The sequence below is a fragment of the Carica papaya genome, chromosome 2 (genome assembly GCF_054855325.1).
Source record: "Carica papaya isolate Zhongbai chromosome 2, ASM5485532v1, whole genome shotgun sequence".
In the NCBI taxonomy this organism is placed as follows: Eukaryota; Viridiplantae; Streptophyta; class Magnoliopsida; order Brassicales; family Caricaceae; genus Carica; species Carica papaya.
The window spans coordinates 21,016,285-21,036,764 of record NC_142310.1 but is presented as its reverse complement, the minus strand read 5'-3'; the positions used below and the strand labels follow the sequence as shown (position 1 = coordinate 21,036,764).

At 33.2% G+C, this 20,480-nt stretch overlaps 1 protein-coding gene across 1 annotated transcript; it reads left to right on the top strand.

The window, feature by feature from the left end:
* The first annotated feature begins 16,845 nt into the window (after nt 1-16,845).
* On the top strand, nt 16,846-19,224 carry LOC110816997 (26S proteasome non-ATPase regulatory subunit 11 homolog). The gene has a single exon (XM_022045389.2). It carries the CDS (start codon nt 17,816-17,818, stop codon nt 19,001-19,003), a length of 1,188 nt encoding a protein of 395 aa, XP_021901081.2. The 5' UTR covers nt 16,846-17,815; the 3' UTR covers nt 19,004-19,224.
* The last annotated feature ends 1,256 nt before the right edge of the window (nt 19,225-20,480 follow it).

The following is a 20,480-nucleotide window of genomic DNA, read 5'->3' as shown; positions in this document are numbered from 1 at the left end:
ACCTCCGGTAAATCTACTGTCTTTCCGATGTATTATTTGCATTTATTTTCTTGCATAAAATTAGCACTTGTTACATAAAGTGTTAATTCCTTTAAATTTTTTTCACGAATTTTTTTAATGTTGTTAGTATAATAAAAAAAGAGAGAGATTTTGTGAAAAAAAAAATAAAACATGTAAAAAAAAAGAATATGTAAAAAAACAGAATCTGTAAAAAAAGAGTAAAAAACAAAGAGAGAGGTGTGTGACTCCCTTGTTTTCTTTTTACAACATTACATTCAATATTCTGAATTAGAGTCTGCGTCACAGAAACTCAAATGAGTCATAGAGTGCAACTGTCATTGGGGTAGAATAATTAGGTATAACATTTTGGTTATATCCATAGGGATTAATCGGATCATTGACACTTTAAGTCCATGATTGTCTTTTTCTATTCTTAGTTTCATTCTTTTTTAAGTGTTTTAGTTCCATTATTTTTGTAAGTGGTCAATTTCATCTTAACTACTTATCTATAAGTATAAGAGCATCACATATTCTTCTTCTGTGTGTTTACTTCTGAACTTTTAAAGAACAAGCTCCTTTTTTAGGATTCTTTGCAGAGTCTTAAAAAACAATCTTACTTATCTTAATTCAAGAGATCCAACTACAACACTCAACTTGACGGACGAATATAAGAGAGGTAAACATAAGTGATTGTGAGGGAGTGATTTTTTTTCCATTAATATCTTTTTGCAGATATGTCACAGCTTAGTGAAACCAATCGACCTATGACCTAGGAAGAACGCATGGAGGCTAGGATAGACGACATGTATAACAAACTAAGATTAGCCATTGAAGGTATAACAATAAGGATGGATGAGATAGATGGAGGGAGGAACCGTAGTCATCTCAGACACGACACACCGAGGATGATGATGAGTCACATGGCGACAAAATTAAAGTCGGTAGAAGAGAAATCTAGAGGAAATATGATGACATCAGATCCATCAAGATGCAAATACCTCTATTCAGAGGAAAGAATGATGTAGTATCTCGAGTGAGAATGAAAGGTAGAGTTGATCTGTGACTACTATAACTACAGTGAAGCCAAAAAAGTAAAGCTAGTAGCAGTCGACTTCACAGATTATGCAGTTGTTTGGTAGGATTAAGTGACCCCCCCTCAGGAGAAGAGATAGAGAACAACCTGTATCCACATGGAGAGAGATGAAGTCTATTATGAGAAAAAAGTTTATCTCATCTTATTATGACAGGGAATTGCATTAGAAACTCCAAAGATTAACCTAAAGATCCCTCTCGGTAGAAGATTACCACAAGGAGATGGAGATGGCAATGATCAAGACTAGAGTTTGTAAGAGTCCATAAGCCATCATGGCTAGATTTCTGAGTGGTCTGAACAAGACAATCACCAATGTTGTGGAACTACATCACTAAATAGATATGGATGAGATAGTACACATAACTATGAAGATTAAGAAACATATGAAGTATAGAGGTTCTTCCAAAAGTTTCTCAGTCTACCCCTTAATTTAGTTCTAGATGACCCAAAAATGAAGAGATTTGAAGAAAAGAGGGACAAGCCCAACTCTACTAAATCTAAAGGTAACCCTAAATCACCTACTGTCACTTAAAGACTACATTCTATTAAGTATTTCAGGTGCCTTAGAGTTTGATACATAGCGTCACGATGCCCTAATAAAAATATCATGTTATTATGAGATGATGGTGAGATAGAGACTACCAGTGAGTACAACAGTGATAATGGTAGTAAAACATTACTAGATGATTGTGAAGACAATTTAGCAGTCCCAATGTAGGGTGAGATTTTGGTTGTCTAGAGAGCTCTAAATATACAATCTAAAGAGACAGACAACGATCAAATAGAGAGTATCTTCCATACTAGATGTCATGTGAATGAGAATGTATGCAGTCTGATCATAGACAAAGGCAGTTGTGCTAATGTCGTTAGTACTTTGTTAGTTGATAAGTTAGAGTTATCTTGTACCTAACACCCTAACCCTTATAAACTATATTGGCTCAATGAATGTGGAGAAGTCATAGTACACAAGCAAGTCAAGATTCCCTTCTCCATAGGCAAGTACAAAAATGAGGTATGCTGTGATTTTGTTCCCATACACGCCAGTCATATCCTGTTTGGACAACCGTGGTAGTATGATAGACGGGCACATCACGACAAGTTCAAGAATCAATACTCTTTATGTTTACATGGTCTAAAACACATTTTGACACCTCTATACCTAAAGGAGGTATATGTTGATCAAATCAAAATAAAAAAATCTTTTAAAGAATATTCAAAAAAAGAAAAAAAAGAAAGAAAAGAGGCAAAAAAGAAAAAGATTGGCCCATTGAGAGAAAAAGAGGCTGGAAAAAATAAAGAAAGACCACTAAGTGAAAAAGAGGCCCAAAAAAATAAAAAAGGCCCAATGAGAGAAAATGAGAGAGAGAAGAAAAAAATGTTTATATATGAGAGAGAGAGAAATGAGGAGAGCGATCTGTGAGAACATTAGATCGACTCTATACCTGGAGCTTCAATTCCCAACCGCTTAGCATATCGAAGTAATCCTGAGGAGACAAAAGACTTCAACAGCAAGTAGAGGAGTTGTTATGTAAAGAACATATAAGAGAAATTTTAAACCCTTGTGCTGTTCTAGTGTTACTTGTGCCTAAGAAGGTTGGCTCCTAGAGGATATGTGTGGATTACCGAGTTGTAGTAAAATTATAGTAAAGTATGGACACCCTATCCCTAAGTTAGATGATATGTTGGATGAATTGAGTGGATTTACTATTTTCACTAAGATAGATCTTAAGAGTGGATACCACCAGATTAGGATGAACTTGGAGATGAGTGAAAACTACCTTTAAAATAAATATGGGTTTTATGAGTGGTTAATAATACCTTTTTGGGTTATCAAATGCCCCTAGCACCTTCATGAGACTTATAAATCATGTTTTACGACATTTTATAGGTACATTTGTGGTAGTTTACTTTGACGATGTCCTGATTTACAATAAAACTTTAGAGAATCACCTTCAACATATCAGGTCTATCCTTAAGATCCTTAGAAAAGAACAGTTGTTTGCCAATGCTAAGAAGTGTTTGTAATTAGTGCACAGGGCATTGAGGTAGATAAGGATAAGGTAAAAGCAATCAGAGATTGGCCTACTCCGGCATAAGCCAATGATGTAATGAGTTTTCATGGTTTGATGAGTTTCTACCACAAGTTTATTTGGAATTTCAGTTCCATAGCAGCACCATTGAATGAACTAGTAAAGAAAAATGTAAAATTTGTATAGACTAAAAAACAAAAGCATACTTTTACTTTATTAAAAGAAAAATTATTTTATGCACCTATTTTAGCTTTACTTGACTTTAACAAAAATTTTGAGCTTAAACGTGATGCTTTATGTATTGGTATAGGAGCAGTTCTGATGCAGAAAAAGCATCTTGTGACTTATTTTAATGAGAAACTTAGTCGTGCACTATTGAACTACTCAACCTACGATAAAGAGTTGTATGCTTTGGTAAGAACATTAGACGCATGGCAGTATTATTATTGCTAAAAGCAGTTCGTGAGCCACACAGACCATGAATCCCTAAAACATCTGAAGGATCAAGGTAAACTCAACCGTCATCACAGTAAGTGGGTCGAGTTCATAAAATTTTTTCTCTATGTAATCAAGTATAAATAAGGTTAAGATAATATTGTTGTTGATGCATTATATAGCATGTATGCTTTAATTTCTACACTTAACTTTAAGTTGTTAGGATTTGAACATATTAAGGAGATGTATGCTAATAATAATGATTTTTCTACTGTTTATCATGCATGTGAGAATTCTGTATTCCAAAAATTTTATAGGCATGATGGTTTTCTCCTTAGGGATGTTAAATTATGTGTTCCTAATTGTTCAATTAGGGAATCACTAGTGCATAAGGCTCATAGTAGGGGATTGATGGGGCACTTTGGGGTAGCTAAAACTCTAAATATATTGAATGAACATTTTTATTGGTCTAACATGAGGAAAGATGTTGAGTGCATTTGTAGTAGGTGCATGGTATGTAAGCAGGCCAAATCTAGGGTTCTAACTCATGGATTATACACACCTTTACCTGTGCCTACTACAATTAAATAGATATATCTATGGATTTTGTATTAGGATTGCTTAGGGCTAGGAGAGGTAGTGATAGTGTATTTGTCATTATTGATAAATTTAGTAAGATGACACACTTCATTGCATGCTATAAGATTGATGATGCGACAAATATTGCAAACTTATTTTTCACGGACGTTGTGAGACTTCATGGCATTCCTAAGACAATTGTGAGTGATAAAGATGTGAAATTACTTAGTCACTTTTAAAGAGTTTTGTGGTGTAAATTAGGAACTAAGTTATTATTCTCTATTACATGTCACCCCCAGACTGATGGTCAGACTGAGGTTGTTAATAGGTACTTAGGATCCTTGTTGAGAGCTATAGTTGGCGGAAGTTTGAAAACATGAGATGATTATTTGCCTATGGTAGAATTTATATATAATAGAAGCATTCATACCTCTACAGGGTTTTTTCCTTTTGAGATTGTTTATGATTTTAATCTTTTAACTTCATTGGACCTCGCGCCTTTATCTTTGTAGGAAATTCAGGATACCGATGGTCAGTGGAAAGTAAAACTTGTTAAAGCCATACATGAGAAGACCAGACAGTATATCTAGAAGAAGAATGAATCCTATGGACATCACACCGATAAAGAAAGGAAACAAGTAGTTTTCTAACTCAACGATTGGGTAAGGGTCCATATGCAAAAGGAAAGATTTCCCAATCAGTGAAAATTTGAGTTGGAATCCCAAGGAGACGAATCTTTTTAAGTTTTATAGTCTATCAATGACAACACCTACAAAATTGATCTCCCAAGTAAGTACAATGTTTCTACAATCTTTAATGTTTATAACCTTTCCCTATTGATGCAGGTCCAAATTTGAGGACGAATCTTTTCAAAGAGGGAGAGAATGATTTGAGCATGGACATGGGTCAAGTTGGCGGAAAGAATATCTCAATGATAAGTGGACCCATTATAAGATAAAGAGCTAAAAGATTACAACAAGCCTTTTAACTTTTTATCCAAGTATGAATCAATGAGGAAAATAGGCTTTGATCCATTAAAGAAGTCCAAAAAAAAAAAAGAACAAGCCATTAACCCAATGGTATAATAATATATACCATTCACCCCAAGTGCAAGAGGGAAATAAGCAAGAAAAAGGAAAAATTCCGCAAGACATAAAAAAGAAAAATTTTCATAGGATTTTAATTCCTAATCATGTGAGAAATCTTCACAATTAAAGATCAGCCAAGAAGAAAAATTGCTCCTAAATTGCAAGCTATCTTGAGAAAGAGAAAAACTCTTTAAATGCCAAATCCTGTTAAAAAAGAAAATACTAGAAAAAGAGAAAAATATCTTGGTAGAATGTTTTCTCCTAAATTAGCCATAATTAATTAAGATATTCCATATTCAAAAGGTTTTCCTCATAGAGAAATCATATATATCATATTTAGTTGTAATCTTATTAATTTTTGCTAGTATTCCATTATAGTTTAGATTTAATTTTCTATGTAAAATCTACCATTAATTAGGAGATTATTTTTTTTCTTATTATTCGCATGGCCTACACTATAAATAGGCATTCAATTTAGAGTTGTAATTCAATTCAAAATTTTAGCTTATTAATAAAATTCAGGTATTCTTGTTTTAAGATTCTAAGCTTGTAAGAGAGAGTGAGTGGGTATTCGACTGACTTGTTGTGCTAGGAATTGAGATCACTTATTAAGGTAAGTCTCGTGGCGTCGTTTCAATTCTAATTCTTTATTTATTTCCTAGTTACCTTAGTTTTTCACTCTCCTATTGAGTGCGGGTCAAGTAAAGAGGGTTTACTAATTTTGAGTTTCTGATTGCTGATGTATATGTGGGGTTTCAAATTCCGTTGTTGATCCCAGGTTCTGCATAAAAGTATTCTTTAATTTCGATAGTAGAGACAAGAATAACAAAAATATTTGAATGAGAATGATTCTCAGCACTTGCTCAAGCTGAGAATAGAGCATTTTATTTATAAACTTGTTCAATCAATGAATAAAGGACATGTTTACAATATATAGTAATTATAGTTCATGCTACAAGATAAATTTTGTTATAATAAATTTCTGTAAAATATTCCCAAATCATTATAGTACTCATGGATGGTAATTCTTATCTATAGTAGCAACATCTTGTGTTGCACAAGGTATATTCTCAACACCCCTTCTCAAACTTGAGAGTCGTATTCACCTCTCAATTGTTTCAAGTTTACTTCTTATTTTAAAGAATTTTAATCTTGGCATAAGTTTTTTCAAACCATCTACGATTTTATCTTCATAGGGGACATATCTTACCTCAAGCCTTTTATTTAGAATTTTGTCTATGATGAAATGAACATCAACTTCTAAGTAGCCTGCTTTGATTGTCTATCATCTCTATTGCACACTCAATCAACATATGAAAAATTGGTAAGAGGGTAGCTCTTGCAAGGCTGAATGTGGAGACCCATTTCTTTGCTACTTTTTACATAACGTAATACCCTTTTTATAACATTCAAACGCTTGGTTGTGGGTTGTTGTAAGAATTAATTTAGCTTGTTTATGACAAAGGCAAGATCAGGATAAGTATGAGTGATGTATTACAAAACACCGATTATCCTTTTAGACAAGATTGGCTCTCTGAGATGTTCACATTCTTGAGCTAAAGGAGAAGTGTAGCATGTTGTTGGTTTAGGACAAGGTTTTGAATTGTCCATGTAGGTCTTATTGAGCAACTCTTCAATATATCTTATATGTGTCAAATAAATTCCATCTTTATCTCTCGTTACTTTAATGCCCAGAAACAAATGCAATGTCCCTAAGCCCTTCAATGTAAATAGTTTATCCAATTCCTGTATAAACCTCTTTAATGAACCAGAGTCATTTCCTGTAACTATTATATCATCTATATAGATAAACACAAACATCATTTGGTTTTTTTCTCTAAAAATGAACAAGGAAGAGTCGCATTTTAAGCTCTTAAAATCACAGCTTATCAATGTGTTCCTCAACTTCTCAAACGAAGCTCTTGGAGCTTGTTTCAAACCATACATGGCTTTGTTTAGTTTCCACACAAATTTGAATTTATTTCCTTCCTTAAAGCCTTATGGTTGCTGCATATAGACTGATTCCTGAATATCACCATTTAAAAATGCATTATTGATGTTCAGTTGCCTAACTTCCCAATCTTCAGTGACGATTATTGTTAAAATTATTCTAATTGAAGCCTTTACAACAAGACTAAAGGTCTCTCCATAATCAACCCCTGCATTTTGATGGAAACTCTTTGCTACCAATCTTGCTTTGCACTTTTAAACGTTGCCGTCCACATTTCTTTTGAGCTTGAATACCCATTTGTTACTTACTATGTTCATTGATGGTTGCAGAGGTATTAGAGGCCATGTATTTTTTCTCTTTAATGTTTTAAACTCTTCATTCATGGCCTTCTTCCATTTGACTGATTTTAGTGCTTCATCAATGGAGATTGGTTATGTCAGTACTGGTTTGGAATTGATAAAAAAAGATTGAAATACTGAGGATATATTTTGGTCTTGAAGATCCCAGCCTTTGATTTGGTTATCATACCATGTCTGCTGTTGTCACTTTGTACTTTAGATTGGGTTCCCTTATATTTACTTACTCTTCTGATTGTAAAGAGTCAAACCTGTTTTATAGAGAATGCCCTATTGCATATGAAGTATATAGATTATTTGTATCAGTCACACTTTGTTCAGGTATAGAGAAGGTGTTTGTATTTAGTGTAGTACTTGAGAACCAATTTGGCATAACTATTATTATTTGGTTTTCTTGTAATCTAGTATTTAGGAAATTATTATAAAAGGGAAATTCTTCTTCATTGAACACTATATGTCTTCAAACATATATTTTTCTGGTTGAGTTTAGACACTTGAATCCCTTGTGTGAGTTACTATATCCCAAGAAAACGCTTTTATAGAATGAAATTGAAATTTTTGATTTTAATATGATCTTAAGTAAATGTAACATGCACAACCGAAAGTTCTAAGAGATAGATAGTTGGGTTTCTTATGAAACAATTTTCTAGATGACATATATTGTTAAAAACAGAAGTTGGCAATCTGTAAATAAAAATATCGTTGTATGAAAAACTTTAGGCCAATATTTATGAGGACCTTTTGATCAAGTAAGAAGAGTTAGGCCTGTCTCTTCAATGTGTGTGCTTTCTCTCTACCATCCCATTTTGAGGTGAGGTATGGGGACATGAATATTGTATTTTAATTCCTTAACTTTATAAATGGTTTGCAAGACATAAGTATTCTCCCCCCATGTTTGATCGAACATACTTAATTCTTTTGTTTAATTGATTTTCAACCAAGTTTTGAAGTTAATAAAGGTCTGCACAACATCGTATTTTGACTTTAATGGAAATTGCCATGTAAATCTACTAAAATCATCCAAGAACAATATATAGTATTTGTGTCCTCATATTGAGTAGATTGAAGATGGTCCCTATAAATCAGCATGAATACGTTTTAGAGACTTACTTGTTTGTGAAAGCAAAGAAGGAAAAAGCAGTAAATGGGACTTGCCAAGTTGATAGGCATCACAAAAGTTATGCTTTTCATTAACAGTAGTACTTTGACTATAAGATATAAGAACTTTAGATAAATTTCGAAAGATGGATGTCCTTAGTGTCTATGCCAAATTTCAACAATCTTTTCATTTTTTGATTCATTTGATAAACTAAAGACAAGAGCTTGGTAGGAGCAAGGTTTTACTTTGAGTTGCAGATTTAGATTGATCTGATACAAGCCATCTTTATGTTTCCCTTGCAGCAGAACTTTATCCGAGCTTTGGTCCTTCAAAATACAACTAAGAGAGTTAAAAATCACATTAATATTGTTATGAGCAGTAAGTTCAGATACACTCATTAAATTCTTTTCTACTTGAGGACTATGTAGAGTATCTTTGAGCAATAAATCTCTATGACTTTTAGTAGGCATTTTAATTAGTCCTACATGGCAAATATTTAATATCTCACCATTTGCAACAGTTAGAATCTCTTTACCATTGTACTCCTGTTTGTTTTGCATACTACCAACATCATTTGTTATATGACTATTTGCACCGCTGTTTACATACAATGCTTAGTTAGGTATATTTTCAGTTGAGGCAAGAAAGACTAAGTGCTGACCTATGTTGCCAGTGTTAAAGAGATTTCCCATATAGGTTCTATCAAACCTGTAGTAATAAATAACTGCTGTGTGCCCAAATTTTCCACACACTTGATAAAGGGTTCTGTTGCTACCTCCAAATTTGTTACCTCTGTTTCTGAAGGTTCTGCCACCTCTATTGTTTCATGTTCTTCCTCCAATATAAGATTGATTCTGATTTCTATTGCCAAAGCCTGAGTTTTTCACATAGTTGGCCACAGGTTGGCTGAGATTAATTGTAGTAATGCCAATATTAAGCTACTATAATCTTCTCTCGTAACTGAATAGTTTGGACTGAAATTCTACCCAACTGATGCTTTCATACTTGGCAATTTGATAGACTAATGGATTATAGTCTTGTGAGTCTAGTCCAACAAGCACTTGAGTAACTAAATCTTCAAGAGAAACATGATGGCCTGCAAGAGTGAGATTATCAGCTAGATTTTTCATGACCTTTAAGTACTCTTCCATTTTTAGATTTTCTTTTTATATTTTTGCAAATTATCTTTTGTAAAATACTACGTTTGATCTTGTTTTTATTTCAAACAGATCATTAATTGCTTTCCACAGTTGCTTAGATGATTCATATCCCATGAGTTCTGAAGCCACAATGGTTCTACGATGTTGTAGATCCATCCTAGGAGAGTCTGATCTTGAGCAAACCATTCTTCATACCCCGGGTTCATTTCGACCTTACTTCCTTAGTTCCTTCTACTATTTCTTGAGTGAACTTGGGTGGAGTCTCTTTTACACTAGTTAAAAATCATTTAAACTTGTTCCCTCTTATTACTGACAACACCATATTCTTCCATAGAAGGAAGTTGTCATGGTTCAACTTAACCACTCTATAAGTTCCCATAAAATTCCTTAAAATATTCATCGTATTCATTAACATATTTGTTGCAGCATCATTCTTTCCTTCATTGGTTTTATTTGCTGAGATAATTGAGCTTGATTTATTTCCAGCCATGATCAAGAGCTCTAATACCAAGACAAAAATAACAAAAATATTTGAATGGGAATGATTCTCAAGACTTACTCAAGCTAAGAATAGAACATTTGATTTATAAACTTGTTCAATCAATGAATAAAAGATATGTGTACAATATATAGTAATTATAGCTCATGGTACAAGACAAATTCTGTTATAACAGATTTTTACAAAATATTTCCAAATCATTGTAGTATTCATGGCTGACAATTCTTATCTTTAATAGCAACATTTTATGCATCAAAAGGTATATTCTCAGCACGTAGTCCTCTTATGATGGAGAAAGCTATTGAGTACTCAAGAGCTCATACGCCACCAAGTTGGAAAAGGTAATACAATTTCGATCTCAATTGTTCTTTTTTTAGTTCAAAATTTTAGAATTTGATGCATGTCTAATTATTTTATTTTTTAGTTTCCAACTTTTGCTAATGAGATAAACTAATTCTTTTTTATGTATTTAGATATTAGTAATATCGTTTATTTGAGCGATGGAAGCACATAAAGATGTCGTTACATGTATAGTGAAGAACCTAAATCACTTGAAGGATATTCTTTTTGGTTCTATGCATAGAGGTACTGCTACGTAATTAGTTAAGTTTTTTTTTTCCTTCTTCTTCTTTTAAAGTAGACTTCTTGAATAATTGACTAATTGGTTAATTTGTATAAATTAATTCAATTCAAAACAACTAATGAAGTACTTAACCACCATGGCATTTTGTAAATTTCTCCTTGGTTTGTGGCTTAGAAGATTGCAGAAGAGAAAAACAGTTAAAAGTTTTGAATTTTTCCTTTAAAAGTGTTCCTATTATTTTGAAACTTAATGATTTGCGCAATCAAAATTTCTAACTTATTTTATTCTTAATTTTTTTAAAAAATATATTTTGTGGATATTCTTCTTTAGGATATTGCTTCAATGTAATTTAGGACAATCAATTGTTATTTCTATGAATTTAAGGCGGAAAAAGAAAAAAAATAGAAGAAACACATATGGTAATAAACAAATTAAAATTTTCTTAAATGATTTTCTTTTTTTTTTTAAAAATTATTCTACATACAATTTTTATTAAAAAATAATTTAAAAATTATTTCTAACAAAGTTAACTCTTTGAAAAAAATAATAAAAAATATTTCTTAAGACTTTAATGAAAAAGCAGAAACCTTTTGAGCTTTTAACCATAAATTAATTAATTTCCATAAAAGATAAATAATTCTAAAAAGAAATTTATACTTAGTTTTTAATTTGTTTATCTTTTTATTGTTGATACCCTTGCAATATTTCATAGTAGGTTCTGCTTTCTTGAGTCACATGTTACTTACTCTCAAAAATTCAATTGATATTGTTACTATAAAAAATAAGTTTACATCATTATTTAAAATCAATTAATTTTGTTCGACATGTATCAAATTTTCGATAATTTTTGTTGACATGCATGAAATTATATTGTGTCATTCAAGACTTTGTTTATATTTAATATTTTCAAAAAAGAACTATTTGCAATCATATGAGAAATTTATTAAAAAAAATTCAGTAGTATCATTAAAGATTTTTAACTTCTCATAAATCTCTTTTGCCATCTCCCAGTCATCATCACTTGGCAAATTATTGTACTTTGTCTCCTATTATTTCAAACGAACAAAAACATAGTTATAAGATAAAACAGTTATTAGTGTCAAATATGTAAAATTTTACTTAGTTTAGAATCTTGGCAAAACTTTTGAGAAATATGAACATGCAACTCGCATGCTGTATCTTGAGACTTTTTAACCCGTTTTGTTATAAAAGATTGATATAGAATATTATCTCTATCATTCTCAATGAGATCTCTAATGATAATTAATTTTACAATTAAATTCAAAATGTATAGACAACAAATCATTTAGAAAAAATACATTCAATATCAATGATATTTCGTCAAATTTCTCAATCAAACCCTAATAGTATCACTAATTGAATAGTTATAAAGTATAATATTTTATATCTCTTTATTAATATTTATCATAAAACACTTCATCAAAAATTCAATAGTTACTTTATCATTATGAGGAGCTGTCATATAACAAAATCTTAAAAAAATAAATATAACCAGAACTTAACTTTGAACTTACTACTAAAAATGTACAAATGAGTTATTTATTTAAAATTATTTAAATAATTTAATATAAAAATATGTAAGTTATAAATTAAATATGCATATCTAATGAAGCCAAGATTCAATTCCTAAGAATATTGATGTAGTGTCAGGATGATGAAAGAATTTGCGACCCACCAAAATTATTCGCCCCGATAGACACTGTTGCAGGTTCTAACCAAAATAGAATTAGACTAGGACGAATTAAAACATGTTTTTTGAATCTATCTAAACGGAACGTGAATATTTTAAGTATGTATTATAAAAATACGATTGAATCTGATCCATCTTTGATATTTTTAAAAAATTAAAATATATATAATTAAATAATTAAAAATATATAAAGGAAAAAAACACTCTAAAACACATGCTCCGCCTCACCTCCATACAACCGCCTCCTTTATCTTCTTCCTTCATCTTTACCTCTCCTCCGTACAGTTGCCTCCTTCATCTTCATCTTCATCTTCATCTTCTTCCTTCATATATATGTATATATATATTATAGAGTTAATTCCTCAATAACGTAAATAAAAATTTTGTTCATCAAATTAACCTGCAAAAATGTATTCAATTCACTAGCTTAATCATAATTTGTTTTATTCTTTTTTATAATTAATTAGCACTTATGTATTAACAATAATATAACTAATTTTTTAAAATCAGAGGCACGCAGTGTACATCTCTTTCTTTTTTTTTTTTTTTTGTTGTTTTTCCAAATTTAATTTCTTGTTATGTCGGGATAAATTGTTCAATTTAGTGAAAAGAATAATGAATTGGTAAATATAATAAATCAATGAACCACTACTCATCATTAAAATCATGTCACAATTATATTAAATTTTTAGTTTAAAATTCTATATCTCATCATAGTATTAAATATCTAATTAAAAATTTTATTAAGTATAAACTAAAAATTATATTAAAATTACGACTATATAATATCTATAATTATACTAATCTATCTTCGATTAAAAAAATCAAAATTATCTAATTAAAATAAGATAATATTCATTATATTTCTTTTATTATATAAAAAATAAACAAATAAAACAGTAAAGAATGAAAATAGAAGCCTAGTAAAAAACAAAAGAAAGGAAAAAAAGAGAAAGAAGAAAGGCCATCATCCAGCCAAGCCCAGCTACAACAGATCTAAAACCAGACCGTTTGAGGTAGGTTCGCTTTAGCTTTAAGGCTTCGTCGTTTCATAAAAAGCCATGAATCGCATCATTTCATGAACCTGAAATCCTGGCCGAGAAAGAGAAAAAACAGAGCCCGAGAAGAACAGAGAGAAAGTGTAACGACCCCGAAAATTTAAAAGAAAATGTATGCATTAAAAATTCTAAGTGCGGAAACGAAATAAAAATTCGGATTAACATCTCTTACACAATAACCAAAAACTTATTCAACGTGTGAAAGAATAAACTAACTAAGGTAAATACTAGTAATGAATGCTATAAATAAAACTATGAAATCCTTAGGCGTCTACTCGCCGTCTTCCTACGGGACGGGCTCGGGAACCAAATCCTCCTGATCTGAAATGGTTAAATAAGGAATGAGCTGCACTAACTCAGTAAAGACATCACACTATCTCATTGTCACAGAAGTAAAGGTTGGTAGAAAATAAAAACAACCAATGGAGCATAATTCATGATAAATTCATTTATCAATAATAAAACCCTTTACTGTCCACTTACCTCGGTGAGTTTCATGAAAACAACATAAGAAAACAATAACATTATAATATCATAAAATCATACACGCTTTATAACATAACACATATCATACATTTACATTTCAATTATTAGACAACAGATTTTTCTCTTTTATCAGCCTAATAGTATCCATGGGGATCCATAGGGATCCCAGCTATACATGAACCATTCACATTGATAACTTGATTTAGGGCCGTCCCCATACCCCGTTCTGTATGGGCGCCAAAATACATAAGGTCTCCATACCCTGTCCGATATGAGAGACCACGTTCCCGGTAGGGTTCCTTACAGACCCGATCCATCCACCATCTCCCAGGATATCTAGTTAGGTTGTCGACATCATCCATTTATCAATTCACATACCTTTTTCATTTTTTTCGGTCTCAATTTTCCAATCAAATATAAACACGTAAATCAGTAATGAACACCAACCAAGACAACAACAGGTTCCCAATAATTCAAACCATAATAAATAAAACCGTGATTCATACATACAAAACCATAAAATAAATACATTAGATACCATGCTACATTTTAAACTGTGAAATAGATCAAACAACAATTGATCGAAAAATACATCAGATTCGGGCTCCATTAGCAACCTTAATTAATTATACACGTGTATTAATTCATGAAATGTCGTTTTATTATTTATTGAGCTTTAATACCATGATAGGAAATAGGGTGAGAAATCCTTACTTGTTTCGGGGTCTGAAATCGGGTTCTCACTGCGCCTACGAGCTGTCCCTAAATTCCTTGAATTTTTTTCGGAAAACTGAAACACACTTCCGGTACCTGCATGTGTCCCAAAAAATCCCAAATCAGACCCAGGGCCCTTTTTGGCCAATATCAGAATTCCAGCACGGCAGCTCCGCCGTGCTCCGGCGACAGCACCGCCGTCTGCGATGGTGATCTGCCTCAGATTTTCCTTTTTCAGCCGAATTCGGCCAAACTTGCATTGGTTCCTGCGATAAAACAATCCTAGGGCCCTCGGTGGGCAAAAAAATCACGAAAAACCGAGACTTACCGACGGCAGAGCTCTCGGGTGCGGTGGCTTCTTCGGCGCGAGTCGCGATTTGATGTTCTCCTCTGGTCAACCTGTAGAGAAAAGGACGGTGATCACAGTGGTGTAAAAATTGCATCGATGGTGTAAAAATTGCATCGAACGGGAACCGAAAAAGGCCTCATCGGAGGCAAAATTTAAGGGAAGTCGCGGCGGCGCCGCTGGGCTTCGGCGATGTTTTTCGGCCGATTGGCCGGTGGTTTGGCTCCGATTTGGCCATAGCGGATTCAGTATCGAAAAACGAGTCAAGGGGAGAAAATTTACCTCGTTTGACGGTCAAAAAATCCTTCGGTGTGGCGGCGGGTGGCGGCGGCCGGCTCCTCTGGTGACTGGTTCTTCTTCTCCGGCGAGGGTACTGGCGGCTAGGGTTTGGGGTTGGGTGTGGGTGAGGTTATTTATAACCTTCTCATTTTAATCTCAATAGTCTATCACGATTTAATCTGTACCGTCCGATCGCAATTAAAATGAGAATAAATATGGGCCGTCCATCGCGATGCGATTTGGGTTGTTCGTGCGTGATTCAATCTAGACCGTTCGATCGCGTGCATGCGGATCGCCCACGTGGTTTCGTCCCGCGTGGCCTCCCGCGTCAGCGTCCTTGCCACGCGACGTGTTCTGGTTGGCCGGGGCTGCTGACTGGGTTGCTGACGCGGCTGCTAACGTGACACAACTTTTTTAAATTGGATTTTGACCCCCCGATTTTCGATTTTCTTTTCAAAAACACTTCCAGAATCTAAATTTTCACCTATTTTTTTCAAAATCAATTTCAATTAAATCCGAAAAATAATTTTACCCTATTTTATTATTATTATTATTTTTATTTCTATTAAATTAAATTAAATTAAATTAAAACCTTATAAATTTAATATTAAAATAGAATAAAATTAAATAAAATTTTTAATAAAAATTAAAATAAATTAAATAATAAAAATACAAATTTTTGGGTGTTACAGAGAGCAAATTCGAGAAGAGAGTGCAAGTGAAGACAAGTGTGAGTGTGAGAAGAAAAAAGTCTCGAGAGGGCGAAAGTCGAGTGTTTGAAGTGAGGGTGTTAGGGTTCACAGGAAGGCGAACAGAGAAAAAAATTGAGGAAGGAGGTCCATTTCTGCAATTACTCTAGCCAATTCGAGTTCAAGAGGGTATAGCTCTTCCCCTTGTAATTAGATGTGAATCTCCTTAAACAGTTCAACTAGAAGTGATTTACTCAGGCTAAATGTGATGAAAGCTGAAATGAGGGATGATTTGCAATGATAATTATACTTTAGATATGCTGGGAAATAAATTGATAGGAATGATAATGGAGTTGAATGATACTATGCTTGGATTGAAATATTTTTGAATGACGGTAGTAGAGACACATGAACATCATTGAGCTCAATTTCTCCAGTGAACATTTGATGTGTGTGTATCGTGTTAGATTTAAGTCTACCCTTTTAATATGTTATTCATGTTTTATTCAAGATCTTCTGTCTCATGTAAGACATTGAATCAATTTTGTGGAAGTAAAATGTATCTTGGACTTTGTTTGTCGGTTTCCGGACTAATATTTCATGGTAAAACTGGAAAGATATTTGAGGTGAAACAGAGTCTGAAAGATTGGAAACCCACTTCAGTGAATGCTTTATATAGTTGCCGTAATAGATTATTTACATAGTCCATTTCTTATTTTCTTATAAGTATTGCCAATTATTTACATAGTCCCTTTGTAAAAGCAGAAAGGGAATGACTTTTGGATCTGAAAAGGGAACTTGTTATCAATCTTAACAAAGCTTGATTACGTTTACTTTAAGCTAACTTGAGTTTGAGTTCAAGTTGTGGATCAATGGACTTGGTTTTTTGCCTAAAAGTTCTTGAATCAAGCTTGAGATTTTTAAATCTTTACATGAGCGAAGTTGAGTAGAAAGTGAAATTTGATTAAAGCCTGGAACTGATTTTTGGCTTGGCATATTTCTACTGTCTGTGTCAGATACCCATGTCGTAGATATACTGTCCAGCTTTGCTTGGATAATTGATACCCCTTTTGACTGGCTCACTATTAAGGGAAGTTGCTATGACTCAAACTAGATATTTTGTGGCAGGTGGGAACTCTTATGCTGATGCACAAGAACTTTGGCCATTCTGATCGTTTGTTCCCACTCTTTAATTTAACAAAATAAACTTCTTTGCCATGGAGAAAGAGACCTGTTGCAATAATGATCTAAGAAAAAGCTTTTGAGAATCCTTCAATTAATATATTCTTTATAATTTATTACTTTCCATCTTTATTTGCTTCGGATAAAACAAACTGTTTGTTGTAGAGAAGAGGGGGTTCGTTGTGCAAAATTTGTAGACTCCTGCAGAAGTTTTGTTTTTCATTTCCAATTTTTTAATAAGAGTTGCTTTCTATGAATATTATGGGAATTGAGTCTTGCTGGTGAAGTTTCCTTCTTTCTTTTCTTGATTGGAGGCAAACTCTTTCAATATATTTTTGTTAAATCAAGCTGACAGGATTATTATTTTGCAGTATTTCAGTTGTCTCAGCTGTAACCATATCTACTTCATATCTTCCTTCTACAACAGATTCTCTTGCTAAGGCTTTAGAGACAACAAATTTATCAGAGGCCATTTCCATGCTTTACCGTGTACTTGAGGATCCTTCATCAACTTCAGAAGCTCTGCGCATTAAGGAACAGGCTATCACAAATCTTTCTGACCTTCTCTGGCAAGAGAACAGAGCTGAGGATCTTCGTTGTCTTCTTACTCAGTTAAGACCTTTCTTTTCTCTGATTCCCAAGGCTAAAACTGCCAAGATTGTCAGAGGAATTATTGATGCTGTTGCCAAAATACCTGGAATGTCTGATCTTCAAATTGCTCTTTGCAAGGAAATGGTCCAGTGGACAAGAGCTGAGAAGGGTACTTTCCTAAGGCAGAGAGTTGAGGCAAGACTTGCAGCTCTTTTGATGGAAAACAAGGAGTATTCAGAAGCTCTGACCCTTCTAACTGGTTTGGTGAAAGAGGTGAGGAGATTTGATGACAAACTGCTACTTGTGGACATAGATTTACTAGAGAGTAAGCTGCACTTTTCATTGAGAAATCTTCCCAAGGCAAAAGCTGCACTGACAGCTGCAAGGACGGCTGCAAATGCTATTTATGTACCTCCAGCTCAACAAGGCACCGTAGATTTGCAAAGTGGATTTCTTCATGCTGAAGAAAGAGACTACAAAACTGCCTATAGTTATTTCTTTGAAGCATTTGAGTCTTTCAATGCTCTTGAAGATCCAAGGGCAGTGTTCAGTCTGAAATACATGCTGCTGTGCAAAATTATGGTCAGCCAAGCTGATGATGTAGCTGGGATAATATCTTCAAAGGCAGGACTGCAGTATGTGGGGCCAGAATTGGATGCCATGAAAGCGGTTGCTGATGCTCATTCTAAGAGGTCCTTGAAGTTGTTTGAAACTGCTCTGTGCGATTACAAGGCCCAACTGGAGGAAGACCCAATTGTACACAGGCACCTGTCATCCCTCTACGACACCCTTCTGGAACAAAATCTATGTAGGTTGATAGAGCCTTTCTCAAGGGTCGAGATTGCTCACATCGCAGAGCTGATAGAGTTGCCAATTGAACACGTGGAGAAAAAGTTATCTCAGATGATTCTGGACAAGAAATTTGCAGGTACCTTAGATCAGGGTGTTGGATGCCTTATCATATTTGAAGATCCAAAGGCTGATGGCATCTACTCTGCCACATTAGAGACCATTGCGAACATGGGGAAGGTGGTGGACAGCCTCTATGTCAGGTCTGCCAAGATCATGGCATAACTGCTGCTACTTTTTTCGGGCATTGGTTGTTAGCAGTTTAATTCTTATTCATGCATCCTTTCTATTTTTCCGGTTATGACACAACAAAGACTTGTTGCAGTTATGTAGCATTTGGAACCACCTTTTACATTTTATTATGGAAAATGTTCCTTAATTTTGGTTCTGCTCGTTCATCCTTTAGAAATAGTAGCTCCCTCCACTGTACAGGAGATGACTTTTATGTATATGCACATATGATATATATATATTTACATAGTAGCTTATTTACTTTTAAAAAATATTTAACCTTCAAAATTAAATTGAATAAGTGGAGTTCTATTCTCATATTGATGCCATTTGTAATTTTCAAATAAATTCTCCAAAATATTTTATCTGTCCAAAGCATAGCCTTAAATGTGTAATAAACAAAAGAATCAACCCATTTACAAAAATTATCATAAGCTAAAACAGAATGAACATCTTTGCTTGTAAGCTGCTAAAAAGCATTCACAAAGTTTCTGCTCTGGCATTCACTCTTCTTCTAAGTTGCTTTTTCTTCAAGGTACATTCATATTCGTAAGTGTAAAAATACAAATCCCTATTAGGAATTTCAAACGTTTGGCGTGGTCATAATAATAATAATACTGAAATTTTCATTTAGTAGAAGAATTAAAGGTTCGAAAATTACATTTTTTACATGTTTATTTAAAATGTCCAAATAGGAGCTAAAGGAATGTTTCGAAACTTAAAACAAAAAAACCACTAAAAAGTAATTATTATTAACCTCGATTCAAAATTGACGGAGGTGCATAATTCAAAAATACAAGAAAACTAAATTCATGCTTTGAAATTTATTAAGAGATAAAACCGTAAGTAAAAGTGAAATAAAATACCATACTAGAATATAGACATCATACGTTGTGATAATATGTATAATAAAATGAAACGATAAATTTATGTGGAATCCAGTAAAACGAATTTTGACAATGAAGCAAAATGAAATAAAATCCAATGATCCAAGAAATATAATTAATACATCGGTTCTAAATTGATATAATGGAAGAAAAATGGAACGAGTTAGATCAACTAAAAAGAAATAAGCTAAGATAAAATAAGGTAAAGTAAAATAAAAAGAAGTAAAGATAAGCAATAAAAGAAAATAAATAAAAATTAACGAGCAAACAACACAATAAGCTAGTGACAAATTCAAACAAATCGATTACTGGCCCCATCGACAATCCATATTTGATTATCAAGGGTTCATTAAAACTGTTTAGGATTTCTTATTTTATCGATTAAACTTTTATTTTACCATAATAGGAAAAAGGTTGAGAGACTCTTACGGGGTCAGAGTCCAGAACACCACCTTTTTCAACTACAGTTGGTGGCAGTCCTCGAATCTCGGAATGCTTGGGTTTTTCAGTAAACTTTTGAGACACATATCAAAACGACGTGAAAATATATAAGGAATGATGAACAAGGGCAGAAAAAAAAACTC

Excerpts from the sequence above, each read along its gene's own strand:
- LOC110816997 (XM_022045389.2), top strand. The coding sequence starts at position 17,816 with ATGCTTTACCGTGTACTTGAGGATCCTTCATCAACTTCAGAAGCTCTG.